The sequence below is a fragment of the Calypte anna genome, chromosome 2 (assembly GCF_003957555.1).
Source record: "Calypte anna isolate BGI_N300 chromosome 2, bCalAnn1_v1.p, whole genome shotgun sequence".
Lineage (NCBI taxonomy): Eukaryota > Metazoa > Chordata > Aves > Apodiformes > Trochilidae > Calypte > Calypte anna.
In genome coordinates this window covers 77,294,149-77,312,734 of record NC_044245.1, presented here as the reverse complement: position 1 = coordinate 77,312,734, position 18,586 = coordinate 77,294,149, and the positions used below count along the sequence as shown (strand labels likewise).

At 39.2% G+C, this 18,586-nt stretch overlaps 1 protein-coding gene across 1 annotated transcript in view; it reads left to right on the top strand.

The window, feature by feature from the left end:
• TRIO (trio Rho guanine nucleotide exchange factor) overlaps window positions 1-18,586 on the top strand; it is a 247,646-nt gene that overhangs the window by 121,111 nt on the left and 107,949 nt on the right. The window contains exons 12-17 of the mRNA XM_030446293.1: window positions 3,559-3,728; window positions 4,576-4,750; window positions 11,008-11,203; window positions 11,823-11,989; window positions 16,113-16,232; window positions 17,742-17,933. Coding sequence (XP_030302153.1) covers window positions 3,559-3,728; window positions 4,576-4,750; window positions 11,008-11,203; window positions 11,823-11,989; window positions 16,113-16,232; window positions 17,742-17,933 — 1,020 coding nt within the window. The remainder of the gene's footprint in view (window positions 1-3,558; window positions 3,729-4,575; window positions 4,751-11,007; window positions 11,204-11,822; window positions 11,990-16,112; window positions 16,233-17,741; window positions 17,934-18,586) is intronic.

Genomic DNA, 18,586 nt, shown 5'->3' with positions numbered 1-18,586 from the left:
AAGCAGATGTTTCTTAGTTTGTGCTATATTTAGATCAAGAAAAAAAAAATCTGCTGGATGAAATATTTGCCTGTCAGGGATTCAGAATGTGATTTCCTCTTCCAACTTTAATTCTGATAAGATGTCAAGAGCAGATGAAAAGAGCAGAGGAGCCTCCTTCTGTGACTGGATTATGTTGGAGCTCTCTTACCACTTGATAAAGTTCTTACTGAGGTCATAGGACTCCCTGGTTTGTTTAGAGGTCTTCATGCTGCTTGTTCTACAGAGAGCAGAAAAAAAGACGTGCCTGGAGATTGCTCAGAAGTTCACACTGAGAGAAAGTTAATAGTTTTTTGATGATGCTTTTGTTTGAGTTTTTTTTCCAACACTGGATTTTTGTTGCCAAAGTCTCTTTTATGGAATAATGTGTCACTTCAGAAAATCATTGCACCATAAAATCTCTAGTTCTGCACTGCTGAACGTGAGTGGGTAAGCTTCAGTCTTTGTTCATCCCCTGCTGTAAACAGTTCACTTTCTTTTGCTATGAAGCCTTTTACTGTTTTCACCCTTAGTTTTGTATCCAAAAACAAGGCAGAGGATGTAATTTCCAGTATACCCAGTGTTCATTCTCATTTTAGAGCTGGATAAAAGCCAGCTGGCTGATGCCACCCATTATGAAGTAAGTTCTTCTCAGTGACTGCATGGATTTCTATCAAGCTTTAATAACCTGACAGGTTTTTTTTCTTCTGTGTTAGCTTTATTCTAATTTTTGTGTATAAACATAAAGATTATTTTAAGGGGAAGCTGTTTTGTCAGAAATTTACTTAGCAGAAAAGTGTCAAAAGCTTATTTGGTAATATATTAGAGTAACTTTTGCTATGAAAGTGTCACTGTTTATTCACTTCAGAAATGGCTCAAATTGTTCCACTTTCAACAGCATATGAATCACAGCTAGGCAAGCAATGCATACTAATTACTATCCTTCTCTTTCTGCACATTTGCAAAATGTTTTTCCTTCCCAAGCAGTGGGTAATTCAGCTAATGAATGAGGCAAATGCAGAGACTTTGTGCTCTCTGTAGGCAGGTGATGTTGTTTTGAACTGGCCACTCAGGAGGAAAAGTATACTTGCTCTTTGCACTGATCTCTAGCATCCAGTGTAAGCTTTAAGGGAAATATTTACAAGCAGAGACCATAACCAATCCAACAGTTTTAAGGCTCCTGCCAGGACCTCTCCACCCAGTGGAGAAGTATATATTAAGAAGTGGCTGCAGTATGTATGAGCAGGAAGAAATACAGAAGTGAGGTGTCTCTTGTGCAGGTGTGACACAACCTAGCTGGAAAAGTCATGTTGGAAAAAAACTGAAGTGGTTCTCTAGACATTCCTTCAGCCATGGTGCAGGTGCTTGTAAGGGAGTCAAGGGGCAAACTTGTAACTCAAATTTGAGTCCAAGTGACTCAAAATGGTTTTAATTCCAGTTTGTCTGTAATAAATTTTTTTGTAAATTGGGCCTTTTGAGACATAGTCAGCAACAAAATGTTAGTATAGAATTAATGTATTTGAACAGTTGAAAGCTGCACTGGTTGTACACACTAGATCACTTGGAAGGTGTCTAGCAGTGTCCTATAAATTTTGTAAGCTAAGAGAGGAATAACAACATAGCTGCTTGGTACTGAAATTGGAGTAAAATTTTCAGGTTATATTGTCAGGTTTCTCTTTTTATAAGTTGCATTTGTCTCAGTGAAATTTGCATTCCTAGGTATGCATTTGTAGAAAAAAAAAAATGGTGCTGCATTGGGTTATTCTGGGATGATTGTTGATGGGTGCTTTTGACTCACTTTCTGAGTTCTGTTGATCTGTGGTGCTTTATACAAGACTGACTGTTTTGGCTTGTGCTTGTAGCTTTTATGGCTATGGAGATGCATTCAAATCTGTGACAGGCATTGTCTCTGAAGCATATGAGTAGTCAGAATAATGAAGTGTGTATGAATAGGCAGTTCTATTTTGGGGCAAGGAGCGTTGTAGTTTTGTAGAAAAGAATTTGGTTAAAAGTCATTAATTCTTCTGAATTTGTGAAAGCTTAACATTTAGCCTGGTTAACTCAAAACCTTCTTCAGGAGGTATGTAAGACTAAGTAATAAAAGCTGGTGTTTGTTTAAAAATAAAGCTTCAAAGGAACTAATTAATCAAAATCTAGAATCCTTCACTGAAGATTTTATTTTAATGTAGCTACATTTCCTTACAGAAACCTTTATGATTAGAGCATTATACAAGAATCAGCATGAAATGGGTATATCTGTATAAAATGTCAAGCAAAGCAAAAAGAAAAGTGTTTTTTTTCTCTTTTGAAATTAAGCCAGTTTTGATTGCTTACTGCCTGTATTAACTAGGGTAACCTTTTAATTTGGTTAAAAGTTAATAAAGCCTACTTGTATTTCTAAAATGCATAAATGCAAAGATTAAAATATAGACAACAGATTTTAGTAATTTTAATCAGAGCAGACTTTATACTTTCGGGATAAAAACAAAAGCCAACAAACTTTAATCCTCATTCTTGGAATCACAAGGTTTGTGATGTGGTGGCAAAACAGAGGAGGAACCCAGTGTGGATGCTTCCTGTGAGAGTAGCTGTTCCATTGTGCTGTTAGTGCTGCAGGAGTCAGCTGTGCTGCCCTTGCTTTTAGCATTGTTATTATCAGTTCCACAGTAGATGGCTGTGTTGATGAGTAATTTTCACACAGATCTTGGGATGCAGCAGCCTGCCTGATGAAATTGTGGAAAAGAACACAATAGGGTTCACGTGCCCAGGAGTGATACCTGGCTAGCATACTGTCATGGCTTAACACTGGCTTAAACCAGGACACATGCCAATAGATTTTTCCATAAGCCATAACACACAGGCAGTTCTAAACAGGAGTACATGCATGTGTTAAGTAGGGGGGAAACACAGAAATAAGTGGTAAAATTACTTGTAATGATTTTTGTTGTAATAGGTTGAAATCAAGATATCTAGCTGTAGATATCACGACAGAAAAATAGCTTGCCACGTCCGATTCCTGTCTGTATTTTGTTTTCTTGAAATGCCCTTTCCTTTTTCCTTTTTTTGAAGGCCACTGAAAAGCGTTACGTTATCTGCGTGCATGTGTCAGCCTGGCAGTGTAAATTTGATGGTGGCTACAATACATCTCCCTTCCTTCCTTCCTTCCTCCCTTCTCTCGGGGAGTGTTACCATAGCATTTCCCTCCCGGGGACTCTCTCGCAGAGCTGCAGATGGGATTCTCGCTATGAACTCTGTGCTGCTCAGTCGGATACACTCGGTGCTCTAGAAGGAAAATGGGAAAGAAAGGGTGACTTAGCAACACGGCAAAAGCTTTCCTGGTATTTCCAAGAAGCAAAAACCTTATTTGAAACAAAGGCTCATTTTTACTAAATTGAGGATGGCATTTTTCTGTGAAGAGAAACAAATCCTGTTTCTCCCTCCCACCTCAGTCTGGTTTTTATTATCCAGGGAGCTTGATTGGGAATAGTGATTGCCTGATCCTGGAGCTTAACATTTCTTTTTCTCCCCCCTCTCCTTTAGCTGTGGACATGGCTTGAAGAGCTACAGAAAGAACTGCTTGATGATGTCTATGCTGAGTCTGTGGAGGCTGTCCAAGACCTCATTAAACGTTTTGGTCAACAACAACAGACCACGCTGCAGGTTACAGTCAATGTCATAAAAGAAGGTGAAGATCTCATACAGCAGCTAAGGTAAAACAAACTTTTCTTTAAATCTCTTCTGGTGTACATCTGATGTTCTATGAAGCCCTTCTGTTTTGAGGGTGGACATGATGACTTGAAGATATGACCTATAAATAAAACTTGTAAATATTAGGACTGCAATGATGTTTCATGCTACACTGATGGTCTCTAACCCTCTGTTTACAGGAAGCTCAGCTTGTAAACACTACCTCCACAAGAAGGAGAATTGTTTACTTTAGCTACTTTTGTGATAAGAGTAATCGTATGGGTTTTTTGTAGCCTGACACGCAGGGCTCCACAGCTTTTTGTGTTCTGAGAAGCAGTCTTTATATACTTGAAATCGTTTTGCAGACTAACTTTATTGTAGTAAAAACTGTCAGTTTGCTGTCCATTTATTTGCGAAATAAATTTGGCCTGCAGCTGTGAGAGCTGATATCATATCTGAATTTGTGGGTTTCATACTAAAGCAAAGATAATTTTTTTATTATCTAATTTTGAATTTTTTTTTTCAGTTTCAGTAAATAGCTATCATATGCCACTTCCTTTTCACAATGTAAGGGTTTGATTATGGTTTTAAATGTTATTATTCCTGTTAAAGAATGTCCTTATATGTTGAATTAGTCAAAAAATGAAAGTAATCTAATTTCCTAATGCTTTTTCAAGTACTAAAGCATAATTTGGACTGTACATATTGACTTTCATGTTATATCAGTTTCACTGACCCATTGAAACAGTCTTAGATTTTTGTGCTCATGTATAGTATCCAAATTTTACAGGGTATTTTCAATAATGCTTTTTTTTTTTTATCTTCCCTTCTTTCTCCCTTCCTCTTTACCCCTCTCTCTGCCTTGAATAGGGATTCTGCCATTTCTAGTAATAAAACCCCCCATAACAGCTCAATCACCCACATAGAGACAGTCCTGCAGCAGCTGGATGAGGCACAGTCTCAGATGGAGGAACTTTTTCAAGAACGCAAGATCAAGCTGGAGCTGTTTCTGCAGCTCCGCATATTTGAAAGAGATGCAATAGATGTGAGTACCTACTGGAGTTGTACTGTACTAACTTCTCCTCTCCTGTAGGAATGTTTGTGCTGAGATGGTTGTGTAGTTGCATTGGCATGTAGCTCAAATGACTGGTTGACTTAGCTCTTACCTGAACTAAGGCTTTTGTCTTATATATGAGAGTGCCAGGACACTGCAAAGCTGAGGTTCATGATACCAACTCCAGCTCTCACTGGTCCCAGTGTGTCTTTATGCAAGTGTTTTGTGAAATTGTAATGTACCAGTTACTTCAACTGCCAAGCTTGGTTTGAATATCAAGCTACTGTGATATAACTGGGATGTTTACAGTTCATATGAATACAACTTGCAAGATGGTTTAGTACAAACCCCCTAAACTGATGCAATGTGTTAACACTCCTTTTCTCTTTCCTTACCAATTTAGCAGTCCTTTTTTCAGTTGACAGCTGCAAGTGGTGTTAGGACCTAGCTTTAATCTTCAGGATGTTGTATGGGCTGTCTTTTTTTAAGATTGTTTCCCACCTCTGAAAATAATGAAAAACACAGTAGTGCCACACCCCTGCAAAACAGTTTTTTCAAAGGAAGTTTTGAGACCACTCCAAATCTTGTTAGAGGGTTGCAGCTTATCAGTTAGAAAGTTTCTGTTCGTGTGCAGTGGCATGCTTAGAAACAAATGTGAAACTCTCCATGGAGCTTGGGTTAACAAAATTACATTATAAAGCTTCAGCCAAGTTGATCATATGACCTCTGTGAAACCACCAGCGCTGTACATAGTGACTGAAACTGAGTTGGTGCCTCAGAAGGTTCAGGGTTATCCATTGCTAAATGACACTGTTTTGAGTACACAAATGGCTTGTCTTGAGACTCTGGAAACCAGGAGTTACACTGGTAATTTCATCTCTTTGTTTGTACATAGTAAACGCTGCAGTTGTTGGTTAGGTATGAATGGTGTAAGGGCAAAGAGGCAGTCAGCAAAAGTGAGAGTTTCTCCCCCTTTCTCCCCTTTTTTTTTACTTCTTTCTCTCCTTCCCCTGTGCCCCTCCCCTTAAAACCAGGGTTGGATACAACTATCCAAGTCTGCTTTAGCTAAGCACATTGTTAGGAGCAATGCAGGAATAGGCAGACACAGTTTCCTGGTCCCTGTCCATAGAGGAAGTGAGAGTGTGTGCTGTACGGTAATAGTGACTGGGGTAAAGGAAGACTAAGAAGGTTCTCCATTTTGCAGTTCCCACTGAGGAGGTGAAACTAGCCTGCAGGGAGATTGCTGCTTTGGCTGTGTGACAATAGATGTCTTGAAAATGCAAGGAAAAGGCTTATCAGAAAGTGTGATTGCAAGAGTTAGTTGGATGACTGCTCTGTGTGGAGGAAGACGGAATGTATCCCCTCTGACAGGATTGTCAGGAATTTTACTGTCTCTGCAGAAATCATCTGCGTTGCTCAATGGGGTTTGTCTGATGTTCTCAAAACACCTTTACTGGGGAAATGGCAGCCATGGGGAGCAAAGCATATACCAAGAAAATTAATGGAAGAATTGGGTTAAAGGTTTGAGTGAAATTCATGATTAAGGTGATTGCTGTCTGCTGTAAGTTACCTGACCCAGTACTGCACAAGAGCAGAAAGCTGGCTGCTGGAGCCCTGCTCTGCAGCTTTGTTTTTATATTTTTTTGAGATGGCCATAGGATTTTTCAGTGGAAAACCACATATCTGAACTTGGCAGGTCTTGCTTTTTCAGAAACTGACGCTTGGCATGCTTTACATTTCAGAATATCAAACACAAAGCAAAGTACCAATTAGCTCGTCAAAAGAGTTGGTGTTCTTTGTTTATATGACTTGGAAACAAAAATTATACTTCTTTGAGACTGCCAAGTAGCCCTTCAGGGAACAAAATCACACTGACTGCAGAGTGTCTTCAGCAAAATGTTGATTTGCTGCCTCTGTGCCATGTCTTCTCTCTGCTTCCTCAGCAAAGCATTCTTCTCTTTTCCTTCTCCCTGAAGGCAGACATCTGTTTGGAAACTTCCGGGAAGAAAATGCAGGGACTAGTTCCAGGTCAGTTGTTTGAAAGCAGAAGCTCAGCTGAAGTAACATGATATTGAGGAGGAGCCAGATGCCAGCTAGGAGCTTGCAGACCTTGTTTTGACCTCCTCCTTTGTCCTGGATTTTGTGTGACTGGCCCAGTCAATTAAGACTTGGCTATAGGGGCAGTTCAGTCAGGGGAGCATCCTGTGAGGACAGTTTATCTGGAAGGCGAGTACCATTTCTAGCTTATCTTATTGCTTGCAAAATAACACAAGCTATAATGGGACAAAGAGTCCCCCTAGCAGGGGACTGCAGGATCATTACTGTGCAGCTGTGCTTCTAGGGGCAGTGGTAGAGATCTGCTTGCAGGGTTAGTCCTTTTCTCCTTGTCTTTGCTATTCCTATATTATTCTCTGACAAAATACTTGGTTTCTTTCAGTTGCTGTTTTGATACTGCACCTTTTCAGATTTTCCTGCTCTTCTGAAACTGCTGCAACTGCAGCACTGTTTCTTTTTTCCCCCTTGCTCTTGGCATATGAACCTGACCTTCTCTAGCCTCTGTAGGCTTTTAAGTGCCATTGTTTGTGAGTTATTTGAAAAGACTGTTTTTTGGACACCTTAATTAGCTAAAGGCAAGAAGGAGCAAAATGTACTCCAAGAGTCCCTTGATAGGCTGATCAATAGCACAAGGAAGATGTGTATGAACCTAGCCAGTGGGAAGGTAACACTGGTGGCAGTGTATACAGCCTGAAATGTCTGTATCTCATCTGTGCCTGTGCATTTTTAGTTGTGTGTAACTTAAATGCCTCTGTGCCTGTGGCTGGACTCCACACAGTGCATACCACACACTTTTCAACTTGCAGCTTTATCTCGACTCTATTTTTGGACCATACTTACAAGATGTCTGTTAAGTCATACAGCTGAAAAAGCAAGGATGCAAAGTGCTGGATTGCAGACATAACTCTTGTCCCTTTCCCATCTTCTTTTCTTTCTCCCAAACACATAACATTTTCCAGGTCCTGGGTAACTCTCAGTTGGTACAAGGAATGCTAGTTAGATCCTTCTGAGAAGAGACCAGTGGTTCATTCTTCCTTTCCCATTCAGTGTGGAAGAGCCTGCATCCCCTCTGCATTAAACTGTCTTGTGCCCTGTCAGTGTTACCTTTACATTTGTTAAAACCTAGGGATGTCAGGCAGCTCACACTCCACTGGGAGCTTCCTGAACACATGCTATGGTAAGTAGTTATAATGTGTTTGTTCTGGGTTGTCCATTTCCTGGGAGCAATGTTACTTTGTGATTCAGTCTCTTTAGATGTCTCTTAGTCATTCATTTCATCTTTGTTCTGTTTGTTTAGTGCTAATTGTCATGACCAAATTTTAAAAATAAAATAGGACCCTGCACATTCTAGACGTGTTGCTTGTAAAGCAGAACTTAAGGGAAAGCCTTGGAGAGTGTGGGCAGAAGGTGCTTAATGTGTGTTATTTTTGTTTTAACACTGCCCTGTGTGCTTTTCAGATTTGCACAGTGGGTGCAATGGCTGAAATAGATAATCTTGAGCCATCAAGTTACTGCCATAAAAATATAAGGATGTCTTTGTAATTGCTGCCTTTGTTAGGAACTCCAGCTGTGATGTGCACTGACTTACTGTCTTTTTAACTAGTTCAGGACCACGCTGGCATTGTTTATTTAAATCATGGGCTTCCTGGTGTTCTGAAGGGGACAGGGATTTACTCTTGTATACATTGCTTTAGACAGTGGATGGGACATGATCTTAACCCCCGGGTTTCATGAAGTAAAATGGAAAGAAGTATAATGCTTACTGTTGTTGTTTAGGGGCAGTATCACTGAAACATCTTGGCTAGAGGTGACACATGTTTGTCATCTCTTCAAACTACCTGTAGTTCATAGCAGGCACAGTGAATTGCAGGACAGTCTGAGAGGACATAGTGACTACAATCTGCTTAAACCATTTTGTTGTAAAAATGCTGACACTGAGCCACAGCAATCTGCCATTGTGAGCTTATAGTGTTTATTGCTTTATGTCTGCTCAGTTTTATAGTGAGAGAGGTAAGGTTTTGGAGTGTTTTAAAGAGAGATGAACTGGATTTGTTTTCATAACAACACCCACTTTTTAATGGTCTTTAGAAAGACAGTGAAAGATTATGATGGTGAATCTCTTTCAAAACTTCTTTAATGCACAGATTTTTCAGTTTGAACCACCTAACCCAATGAAAATAAAATGGTAGATCTGATTTGTGAGAACCTCCATAGTGCAGTGAGTGGTTTGAAGAAACATGCTAAATGTTTTGGTAATGAATGACCACAGTTTTGAGAAGGGGGTTAGCTGAAAGTAAGCAATTACTCAGGCTGAACTGTTAGGCAGGTTTGAAGTTCAAAATACTCCAGGTCAGTTAAAAGGAGCTGAAGAGCAGAGAGAGGTGATGAATCATGCTGGGCATGGACCAAGTAAAAAGGAAGTAAGAAATTTGGGGAAGGATTTTGTGAAAGAGGAAAACACTCATAATACATGAATAGACTGTGTGTGTAATGTTTAGATGGAGCAAAGAAGATTTAAGCATTGGATTAAAAAGTCCTCGTTCTGTGTGTCTTTCTGCATCACTTCTCCATCATCTTTTCTGTTTTCAGTATTCCCCTTGAAACATGGGAATACTGTTTTCACTCTGCCTGTTTTCACTCTGGTATAGAGTTACAAGATGAAGAGGTTAGGAATTGAAAATAGCTATGCTAAGTGTTTGGTATCTCCCATCAGGGCACAATGCAAAACTTGAATGCTTAGTAAATCAAACAGAATTTTTGCAGAACATCTTTAAAATAGGAAGTCACTGATGCCATAATTTTGAAAACAATTGCTTGATGTGTCTGTTTTGAATGGTGTGAGCAGAATGGGAAGGAACCATTAAGAGAAACTGATTATTTAACTTTGTCTCTCCCCAATTCTTATATTTTTCTACAAGGCTTGTTTTCCTGGAGTTTATCTTGTAGTTCTACTATCTCAATAATTTCATAGCTCTGATTAACCACTTCGAAAGTCTAGTGACATATTCCCTTTGCTGATACCAAATGAATTTGATTAAATATATATGAAGCCAGTCACTTTGCTAGTGCCCATTTAGTCTCTTTTAGAGACTCTTTTAGCTGTGTCTTGCTGGATAAATAGCTGTTTTCCTGTCATTTAGCACTGTTCACAAGGGATTGTTCTTCCTACTCCTGAATTGTAGAACTTTGGAGCTAGGTCATACTTGGTTCTTGGTGTCTGTAATTTTGTTTTCCCAATAAATTGCAGTAGTTTGTGGCAAACCCCTGACAAAAATTCTGGGGAAAAATTGGTTACAGGATTGAGGGGAAATTGCATCAGTCAGACTTCTTTGAAATAAAGTAACTGATATATCAAACCTTTGCCATAAGAACTGAACCCATTTGACCAATGAGGATTGCAAGCATCATCTGTAAATGGTTAAACAGTTTTAGATCCTAATTAAAGGGAGTATTTTACATTTCAGCCAAGTTCTGGAATAGAATAGGAAAAGCACACTTCTGTGGGTAGGACAATTTACTGTTGCAGTAATATCTTCTGGACATCTTATGTCTGAGAGTAAAATTCAGAATTGAAGTGAATACTGTAATGCTGATTAATTCAGCAAGTAAATTTAATTCTGACTTTACAGTAATACTGTAATAAAGCAATAGTTTTCTGTTTTGCACAATTCACTAAGTAACTCTGCCTGTCATGATAAGTGGTGCTGCTTACTTGTCTGGCAGAAGTCAAAGGTGCTGAAAGAGGGGTGTGGAGCTGGCTTTTTTGTAAAGGAGCTCAAGACTGGTAATTGAAAGCTGAGCTGGCACTTGATGTATGAATCATTACTTGATGCAGTCTAAAGAACTGAAAAGATGTTTTAGATCAACATTTGCTTTTTAATAAGAAGATAAAACCATGATAATTTCACCTGTTTCACAAGCAGCGTACTGGTTAAAGAACACCTGAAACAAGGCAGGGGTACCAATAGTGTTGTTAATACTCGTTGATGGAAAGCTGTTGTGGTTCTAAGAGAGATTCTTCTATAAAACCCATTTCCAAAAAGCCCATGGCTCAATCATCTTGAACCTGCCCAGTGAGGTCAATCAGCAATGAGCAGATAGAGTTCCTGACCTCCATCCTAAGCGCAGCATTGAAAATAAACATATGTTGTCTAGTGAGTAAGTGAACATTGTCTTCCTCTTTTTTCCCTTAGATAATTTCAGACCTCGAGTCTTGGAATGATGAGCTCTCTCAGCAGATGAATGACTTTGACACTGAAGATCTTACAATAGCAGAACAGAGGCTCCAGCATCATGCAGACAAAGCCCTGACCATGAATAACTTGACCTTTGATGTCATCCACCAAGGGCAGGATCTGTTGCAGTATGTCAATGAAGTGCAGGCATCTGGTATGATGGTTTCTTCGTGCTATTCCAGGCAGTAGCTTTGTAAGAATTACCTAATTGTCTCTTCATGGGATGTGGAAAAATGACAGAGATACTGGCTAACTGTAAAGTGGAGGTGTGGACAGATATTTTTTTTCCTTTATACCAAAATCACTTGTTAGTGTTAGAATATGGTCTTAATGGCATGAATTTTTTATTTAAGAGTTGGTAGCACCTGAAAATATTTCTGTTATTAAGAAGGGAATTCCAGTCAGGAAGTCAGTACAGTTTACAGTAAATAGCAGGGAGCTAATTTTATAGTTAATTGGAACAATTCACTCAAGCCAAAATTTTCAACTCTCAAGTAGTGAGTCTTCCATTTTGTTTCATATACCCTTTCACTTGATGTTTTTATCACCCATATATGCCTACAGAGTAATTCTCAGGCTTCTTAAAAAAAAAAAAAAGAAAAATTAACTTTGCATTTTTAAAGAGTGCAAAAACTATTCTTGTTTAACCAAATTCATGAAGTTTTAAGGTGATTTTTGATAAGGAACTGCAGAAGTAAGTGGAACAGAATGGGAACAAGGTATTTATCTTTAGGAGACCTCTAAGTATTTTATAAACACCTGGCCGATTACAGGTGTGGAGCTGCTTTGTGACAGAGACGTGGACATGGCAACCCGTGTGCAGGACCTCTTGGAATTTCTCCATGAGAAGCAGCAGGAGCTGGACCTGGCGGCTGAGCAGCATCGCAAGCACCTGGAGCAGTGTGTGCAGCTGCGGCACCTCCAGGCAGAGGTCAAGCAGGTAGGAGATGGCTCTGCCCAACCCCCTGGGCTTCCCCTCCCCAGTGTCTTCCATGTCTCCTGGAGAGCTTTCCTTCCCTACAGGGATGAGTAACACTGACTTCTACTGTAAGTAGTCTTACTTTTGGAGGGACTTCGAGCTGAGCACCTAAGAAACTCCATCCTCTGTTAATAATGTGGCTTAGACTTTGCACTCATAGTCTGTATTTCTACCTGGATACAAGTCTGGTGTTTGAGGTGTAGAACAAATTGAACTAAGAACTGGAAAAATAACAAGTGTCTTCTGGCCTAGTTTTTTAATCAAATACTTGGAAGGAATCTTTTCACTAACAGGTAGCAAAACTTAGGGCTTAGCACATTCTTATCAGATATACCCAGGTTTCTTGTGATCACAGAAACACATCCCTTGTTGCTTCTCCCTTAATTACTGTACCCATTCTGCTTTGTGGCACTGAAGTTCTGTAGATCAAGCCTCAGGACAAGAAAGAAGCAGAAGGGTCAAAAGACAAACAGAGGTTTAAAGAAAACCTGCAAAGAATTTCCTTGTCAACTTGATGTGTAATAGCTGCACAAAAGGCAAAACCAGATTAGAAAATTACAGGGTAGGAAAACCTCAGGAGATCTGGAGACGAGGAGGCTTACTGAAAGAAGGGACAACAGTATGTGGAAAAAAACCAACATGGAAATGAAAATGTAACCACTTTATCCAAGGCAGGGACATGTTGAGTAGTTAGAGGCAGAAAAAAAAGGTTAAAAGAATATTTGTGTCATCCAGAACTCCACTTGCATGATTGCCAGACAAACTTATTTTTATCACCTAAAATATACAGCTACTGGATTACTTATTGCTGCAATCACTCCCTGTGTGCTGTCTGCTGCTCTGATCATGTTTTTTGGTATATACCTATGTGTTCAGATCTGTGCAGATTACTTGTCCTAAGTACAAACTTGTACCCTCAAGACTACATTGAGCTCCTGTGTGTTCTCCCATGCAGGTCTTTTAGCTTGGTGCAAACACAGGCCAGTGCTTCAGCTCTTATTATCCCAAAATACTACTCAGGAAGAGTGTCCTGGCACTCCATATAGTGCCATATGGATATGAGAGCGTAGCTAGGACAGCAGGTTGAAACAGGTTTGTCTTGTGATCATGTTTAGTTAGAGCACAAAATCAGTCCAAAGAAGTCATCTTAAGCAGTTATCTGTAGAACTACATACTTGACAATTCCAAACATCCGAAATGCTGTTTCATTTCCACAGTTTTCTGGTGTTCTAATGGTGCTTCTCCAGCTTACTGAAAGCTGGGAGGGAAAAGACAGGGTGTGTGGCCCACCCAGACAGCAAGGGGATGAGAATATGCCAGCAAGCACTGAAGAGTAGCAGCTCTGGAAAAAGGGCAGAATTGCCATTTCCTAATGTCTGTTTTCCCTTTGAGTCAGAGAGCAGAAGGAAGAGGAAAGTGCTGCTGGCAGCTTTCCTCCTGTGAGTTCCACCAGCTTCTGCATTTGTACCCTGATATACAACAAGCAGGAGGGCAAATCAGTGTGTTCAGACTAGCAGATTCAGTGCTAGTTGTTTCTGCTGTGTATAATGGGATGCCAGGTCGAGAGGAGCTTTGAATTGGTGTTGTTTAAGCATCCTCCTTCATAATAAATTCAATGGAACAGGCTAAATGTATTTTAACCCAAGGTGTGTTTCATTGCACTGTACCTGGAAGAATTATTTAGGAAAGTAGAGAGGGAGCTTAGAACTGCCTTCATAAGACAAAAGAAAAATAACAGCATTTTAAAAAAATCATCTGCCTCCTGTGTTCTTACAAACAAATCCTTTCCTCCCAGTGTATTTTCTGTCTGGTCAGTTGGACCCATCTGGTTCCCTTTGAAGTTTCCCTTTTTTTATTTGCTACTGAGGCTTACCTGGGCTTTCTCTCTTGAGTTTTAATGCCCCCCACGTGTCTTATCTGAGGAACTCCCAGCTCCTTTCTTGTCTGTTTCACTTGCCCTGTACTGTGATCTGGAAGCATGTTCCTTGCAGCAAAAGAAGAGGTTGTTCCAAGGCCAGGACCATCTTCTCCCCTACAAAGCTCCAGTGGTTTTTCCCAAGAGGAACAGAGTGTGCACCCAGCTATACCTCTGCTGTTGTGTCCCACATCTACACTGCAGAGTTATTAGTTATAAGTTAGGGTTATTAGAGCTACTTAGTAAGTGTTAAAAACTAACTGTGATTTGGGAGTTAACATAATTATTAGCAGTGGTTAAAGGTCTAAAAACAATTTGTAGGAAAGGTTAGAGAAAGTATCCTTAATTTCATTATTTTAAAATCAAGTGTGCCTGAAGGAAGAATTCACCCTAGAGTGCCTAGGAAACTGCTTGAAATAATGTCATGGATATTATTTTATCTTCTCCAAATGTACAGAGATTAGGTGAGATTCTGGAGGCCTGGAACGCAACATTTGCTTCTCAAAAGTGGGAAAGAATTAGTTAAGGGAGGATTATAAATCAGATAGTTGAACATAATTTCCAGAAAAAATATTGAAACAAGTGGATTATAAAACCTGAACAGTGGTGAGGACAGGAGCAAAGGTTACCACAGATTAATTAAGTGTAGCTTCCACTTGATAAATCCTCTATCTTTCTGGCAACAGGTCTTCTGGGTAAAGGCGAAAAATTAGATCACACAGATCTATCTTCTATTAAAACTTTTAAAATAGCTTTGTTCAGTCTCTCTGGCCATGGCTTACAATGAGAGTATCAAATGAGACTACATTCTCATGAATGATAATTTGCTGGAAAGCCATCGTTAGTAACAAAAGTTAAGAGACTCGCTGGACTGGAAAACAGATTTCAAAGATTTTTTAAAAATCTGTGGAGGTCTGTGTTCAGATAACAGTTCATGTTTTCAGACAGAAAATCTATGTGTTATGAGTAGAAATTATGCTTTTAAATTTTAAGATAAAGGCAAAAGAAGCTGGAAAATGGATTTGAGTTCATCAGAAAGCATTGAATTACAGTTCAGTGTTAATCTTGATGTAGGATAGAATTGCATTGCATGAAGGATATGACTTTTATTAGTGATAAATACAGAGCATGATGTACTGTCAGGAGTAATCAGCTGAAAAAATACAGCACAGGGGTAATTACTGACTGGGAAGCAGTTCCATGAAAAGGTTGTACAGGTGACAGTGAACAACCTGCATTATGCTGAGCTTTACTTTGGTTTTGATCAAAATGATGGTTATCAACTGAAGAGAGCTTATAAAAGCATAGTGAGAAAAATAAGGTGGCTAACTTCATGTGGAAGAGTTTGAAGAAACTGGTGTCAACAAGAGGAGCCTAGAGCAGGGAATTGGGTAATGCTCTTCAGGGAGAGAGGAGAGTGAAAAATCAAGCTATGTGAGGAAAATGTATTTTTTGTTTTTCACAGGCAGGAAAACCAAAATTAATTGAAAGCAAGAGAGATACAAGTGTTAGACATTAGAAAGAAAGCCTAAGGTAATAAAAATGTCTATTTGGAGTGTGGGATGTCCATTATATTAGTCTTGAATAATGAACAAGGCACAAATCTGTTGGGAGGTGCCTTCAGGTGGCAAATTCCTTCTATTGATAGGCATATGCTAGGAGTCATCTCACTACCTGAGGTTTCTTCTGGTTTTGGTAGACATGTCAAAGAAGGCACAACAAAAAGGTCTCTAAGCAATAAGAAGTCACTCATTGGGCATGTTTTCTCAATGTTATTCATATCTATTTACTTACTTTTCACTAAGCTGTGTGTCCTCAGTTTACATTACTGATGCTGGCTCTTAGGCAGATATTGCTTGTAATTTGTTCCTGTTTTCCAGGTGGCAGAAACAGCATTCAGAAACAGTCTTGTTCAGAACATAAACTACAACCACAAGCGTGAAGTAGTTGTCTGAAAGATAGGAGTTGTCGCCTAAGTGAAATCATAATGAAAGTTATTGACTGTGCTTATCAAATATGTAATTTACTGTAAATATATAATTAGTAAATCATTCAATTAACAATTCCAGTACTGCATGTGACCCTAAATGTTTTTATCCTTAGCAATGATGCTTTATTTGCTACTTGGCAGTAGAATTGCATATTTCATGGTCTTCTCTTTTGCTACAGGTTTTGGGCTGGATCCGAAATGGGGAGTCCATGTTAAATGCTGGGCTTATCACTGCTAGCTCTTTGCAGGAGGCAGAGCAGTTACAGAGGGAACACGAGCAGTTTCAACATGCAATAGAGGTAAAAGCCCCATTTCAGTGACCATAACCAAGAAGCCTTGTGTTCATGAGTCCCTGTAAATATTACTGCAGTAGGGAGATGTGTCTCTTCTGCCTCTCTTTCACACTACAATATTTTAGCTTAGGAAATGCTGTTAAAATCATTTTATGGCAAAGAGGACTGAGAAAGTGGATTTTTCTTCATTTTGAGGCTGCAGTTCCAGATGAATACATCTTCTTAGTGCTTTTTTGCATCTTTGTAAAGTGATAGCTGTTTTTGAATTGAAGAGTAATAAAAACATTATAATGAACAGAACAAATTTGTTCACAGGATTTTTACTGCAAATCATGTTTACCTTTGTTAGAATTCAGCAATATAATGCTAATTCTTAAACTTTAGAAAAAATGGAACAGCAAGGATCAGTTCTGTATGTTCTTCTATGGTCCTTCATTTTTTGTTTGACAGTAGATTTCACTGAAATTTGTATGGAGGTCCATCCTTCTGCCAAGATTTCAAACTGACTTACTGGATTGTTCATATGTTTGAAAAAATAAGCAGACATCTTAAAATAGACTAGGATGCAGTATTACTAAATTGCATGTGTGACTGAGGGGCTTAAAGGTGCTATTGGATATATATTGCACACATCTTTTTAACAACTTTGCTGTTGTTGAAAGATTAGCTGAAGTTATGATTGTTTTGGGAAAAAAATTTCAGAAGTAGTTGTGCAGTAACTTCTTTCATGTGTGTCTGCTATTCAGTGAAGTCTTGTGTGTGTTTCTTCCTCTCACTAAAAATATTTTTTTGACAGTTTGAGCTATATATTTGCTCATTTTGAGAGCTTTGGTAACTCCTTAAGCATAAAAATAATTATATGCCTAGGTGTTTGTCAGTTTAAGGAAAGATGATTAGCAAGCTTAAATATTTTGTTTCCTGGGTCATTCAGTACTTAAATATATTTATTATAGCTAAAGGTTCCAGATTTTAGGCAAGTCTGTGCTTACACAGAGAACCATGGTTAACAATTTGATTACAATGAATAGAGTTATCTTTTGTATTGTCCTGCATGCCTTCACCTTCATTTGCTCACTGCCAATGTACAAAAGGCTGCTGTATGGCTGTGAGGACAGTAATAGCAATCAAAGCAAAATAAAATACAACCTTTCCAATTTTTTTTCCTTCGCCCTGAAGGGTGAGGAAACAAAGAAAATCAGCCTGAGAAACATAATTACAAAAGTGTACTGCAGCATGGATATGCTGCTTGTGACCTAATGCTGTGCAGTGGCTATAGCTTGCAAACTACTAGACATTATTGATTTGATGATAAAACTACAGGATTTATTTCCTTTGTATTTGCATAAGTGAAGTCATGCATTGACTATTATTAGACAGTTATTTTTAGCTAATGGATGCTTATGCATGTGTGTAGAAATGTCATTGAGAGAGTGGGAATGTGAGCCTTTGAGGTTTTCAGGAAAATGAACTGAATGAAGTGCTCCACTGTACTCCTGAATTTTATCCTCTTGTCAGAAAACCCATCAAAGTGCCCTGCAGGTTCAACAGAAGGCAGAGGCAATGCTGCAGGCTAATCACTATGACATGGATATGATCCGTGAGTGTGCAGAAAAGGTTGCTTCCCACTGGCAACAGCTGATGCTGAAGATGGAAGACCGTCTCAAGCTTGTGAATGCCTCTGTTGCCTTCTATAAAACTTCTGAACAGGTACAGAAATGCTATGTGATCTTTGTCTGCCTTGGTTAATTCTGTATGGCACAGGCAGCTGATGATGAGCCACTGGTTTGGCCAAGAAGGCCAACAGCATCCTAGCCTGTATCAGAAATAGTGGCCAGCAGGAGAGAGGAAGAGATTGTGCTCCTGTACTTGGCACTGGTGAGGCCACACCGCAAGTACTGTGTTCAGTTCTGGGCCCCCCACTACAAGAAGGACATTGAGGTGCTGGAGCGTGTCCAGAAAAGGGCAACAAAGATGGTGAAGGGTCTAAATCATGAGTCATATGATTGATCCAGTCAAGTCACCATCCCTAGAAGTATTTAAGAGACATGTAGATGTGGTGCTTAGGGATATAGTTTAGTGGTGGACTTGGTAGTGATAGCTTAACACTGGTAACATCTTAAAGGTCTTTTCCCACAAAAACAATTCTATGCTTCTATATTTCCATGAAACATCATTGCCTTAAGAAATTGGTTATACTTACTAATTTGATAACAACTGCAGTTATATTAAAAATGCAAAAAATAAACCCTCTTACTAGCTGCCTTAGAAAGGGGAACCATGTGTTGCAGTCATTCAGTGTATGTAGTGGTCTTATAAGGCAAAGGCTTTTTACCAAGGTCTGTAGTGACAGGACAAGGGGC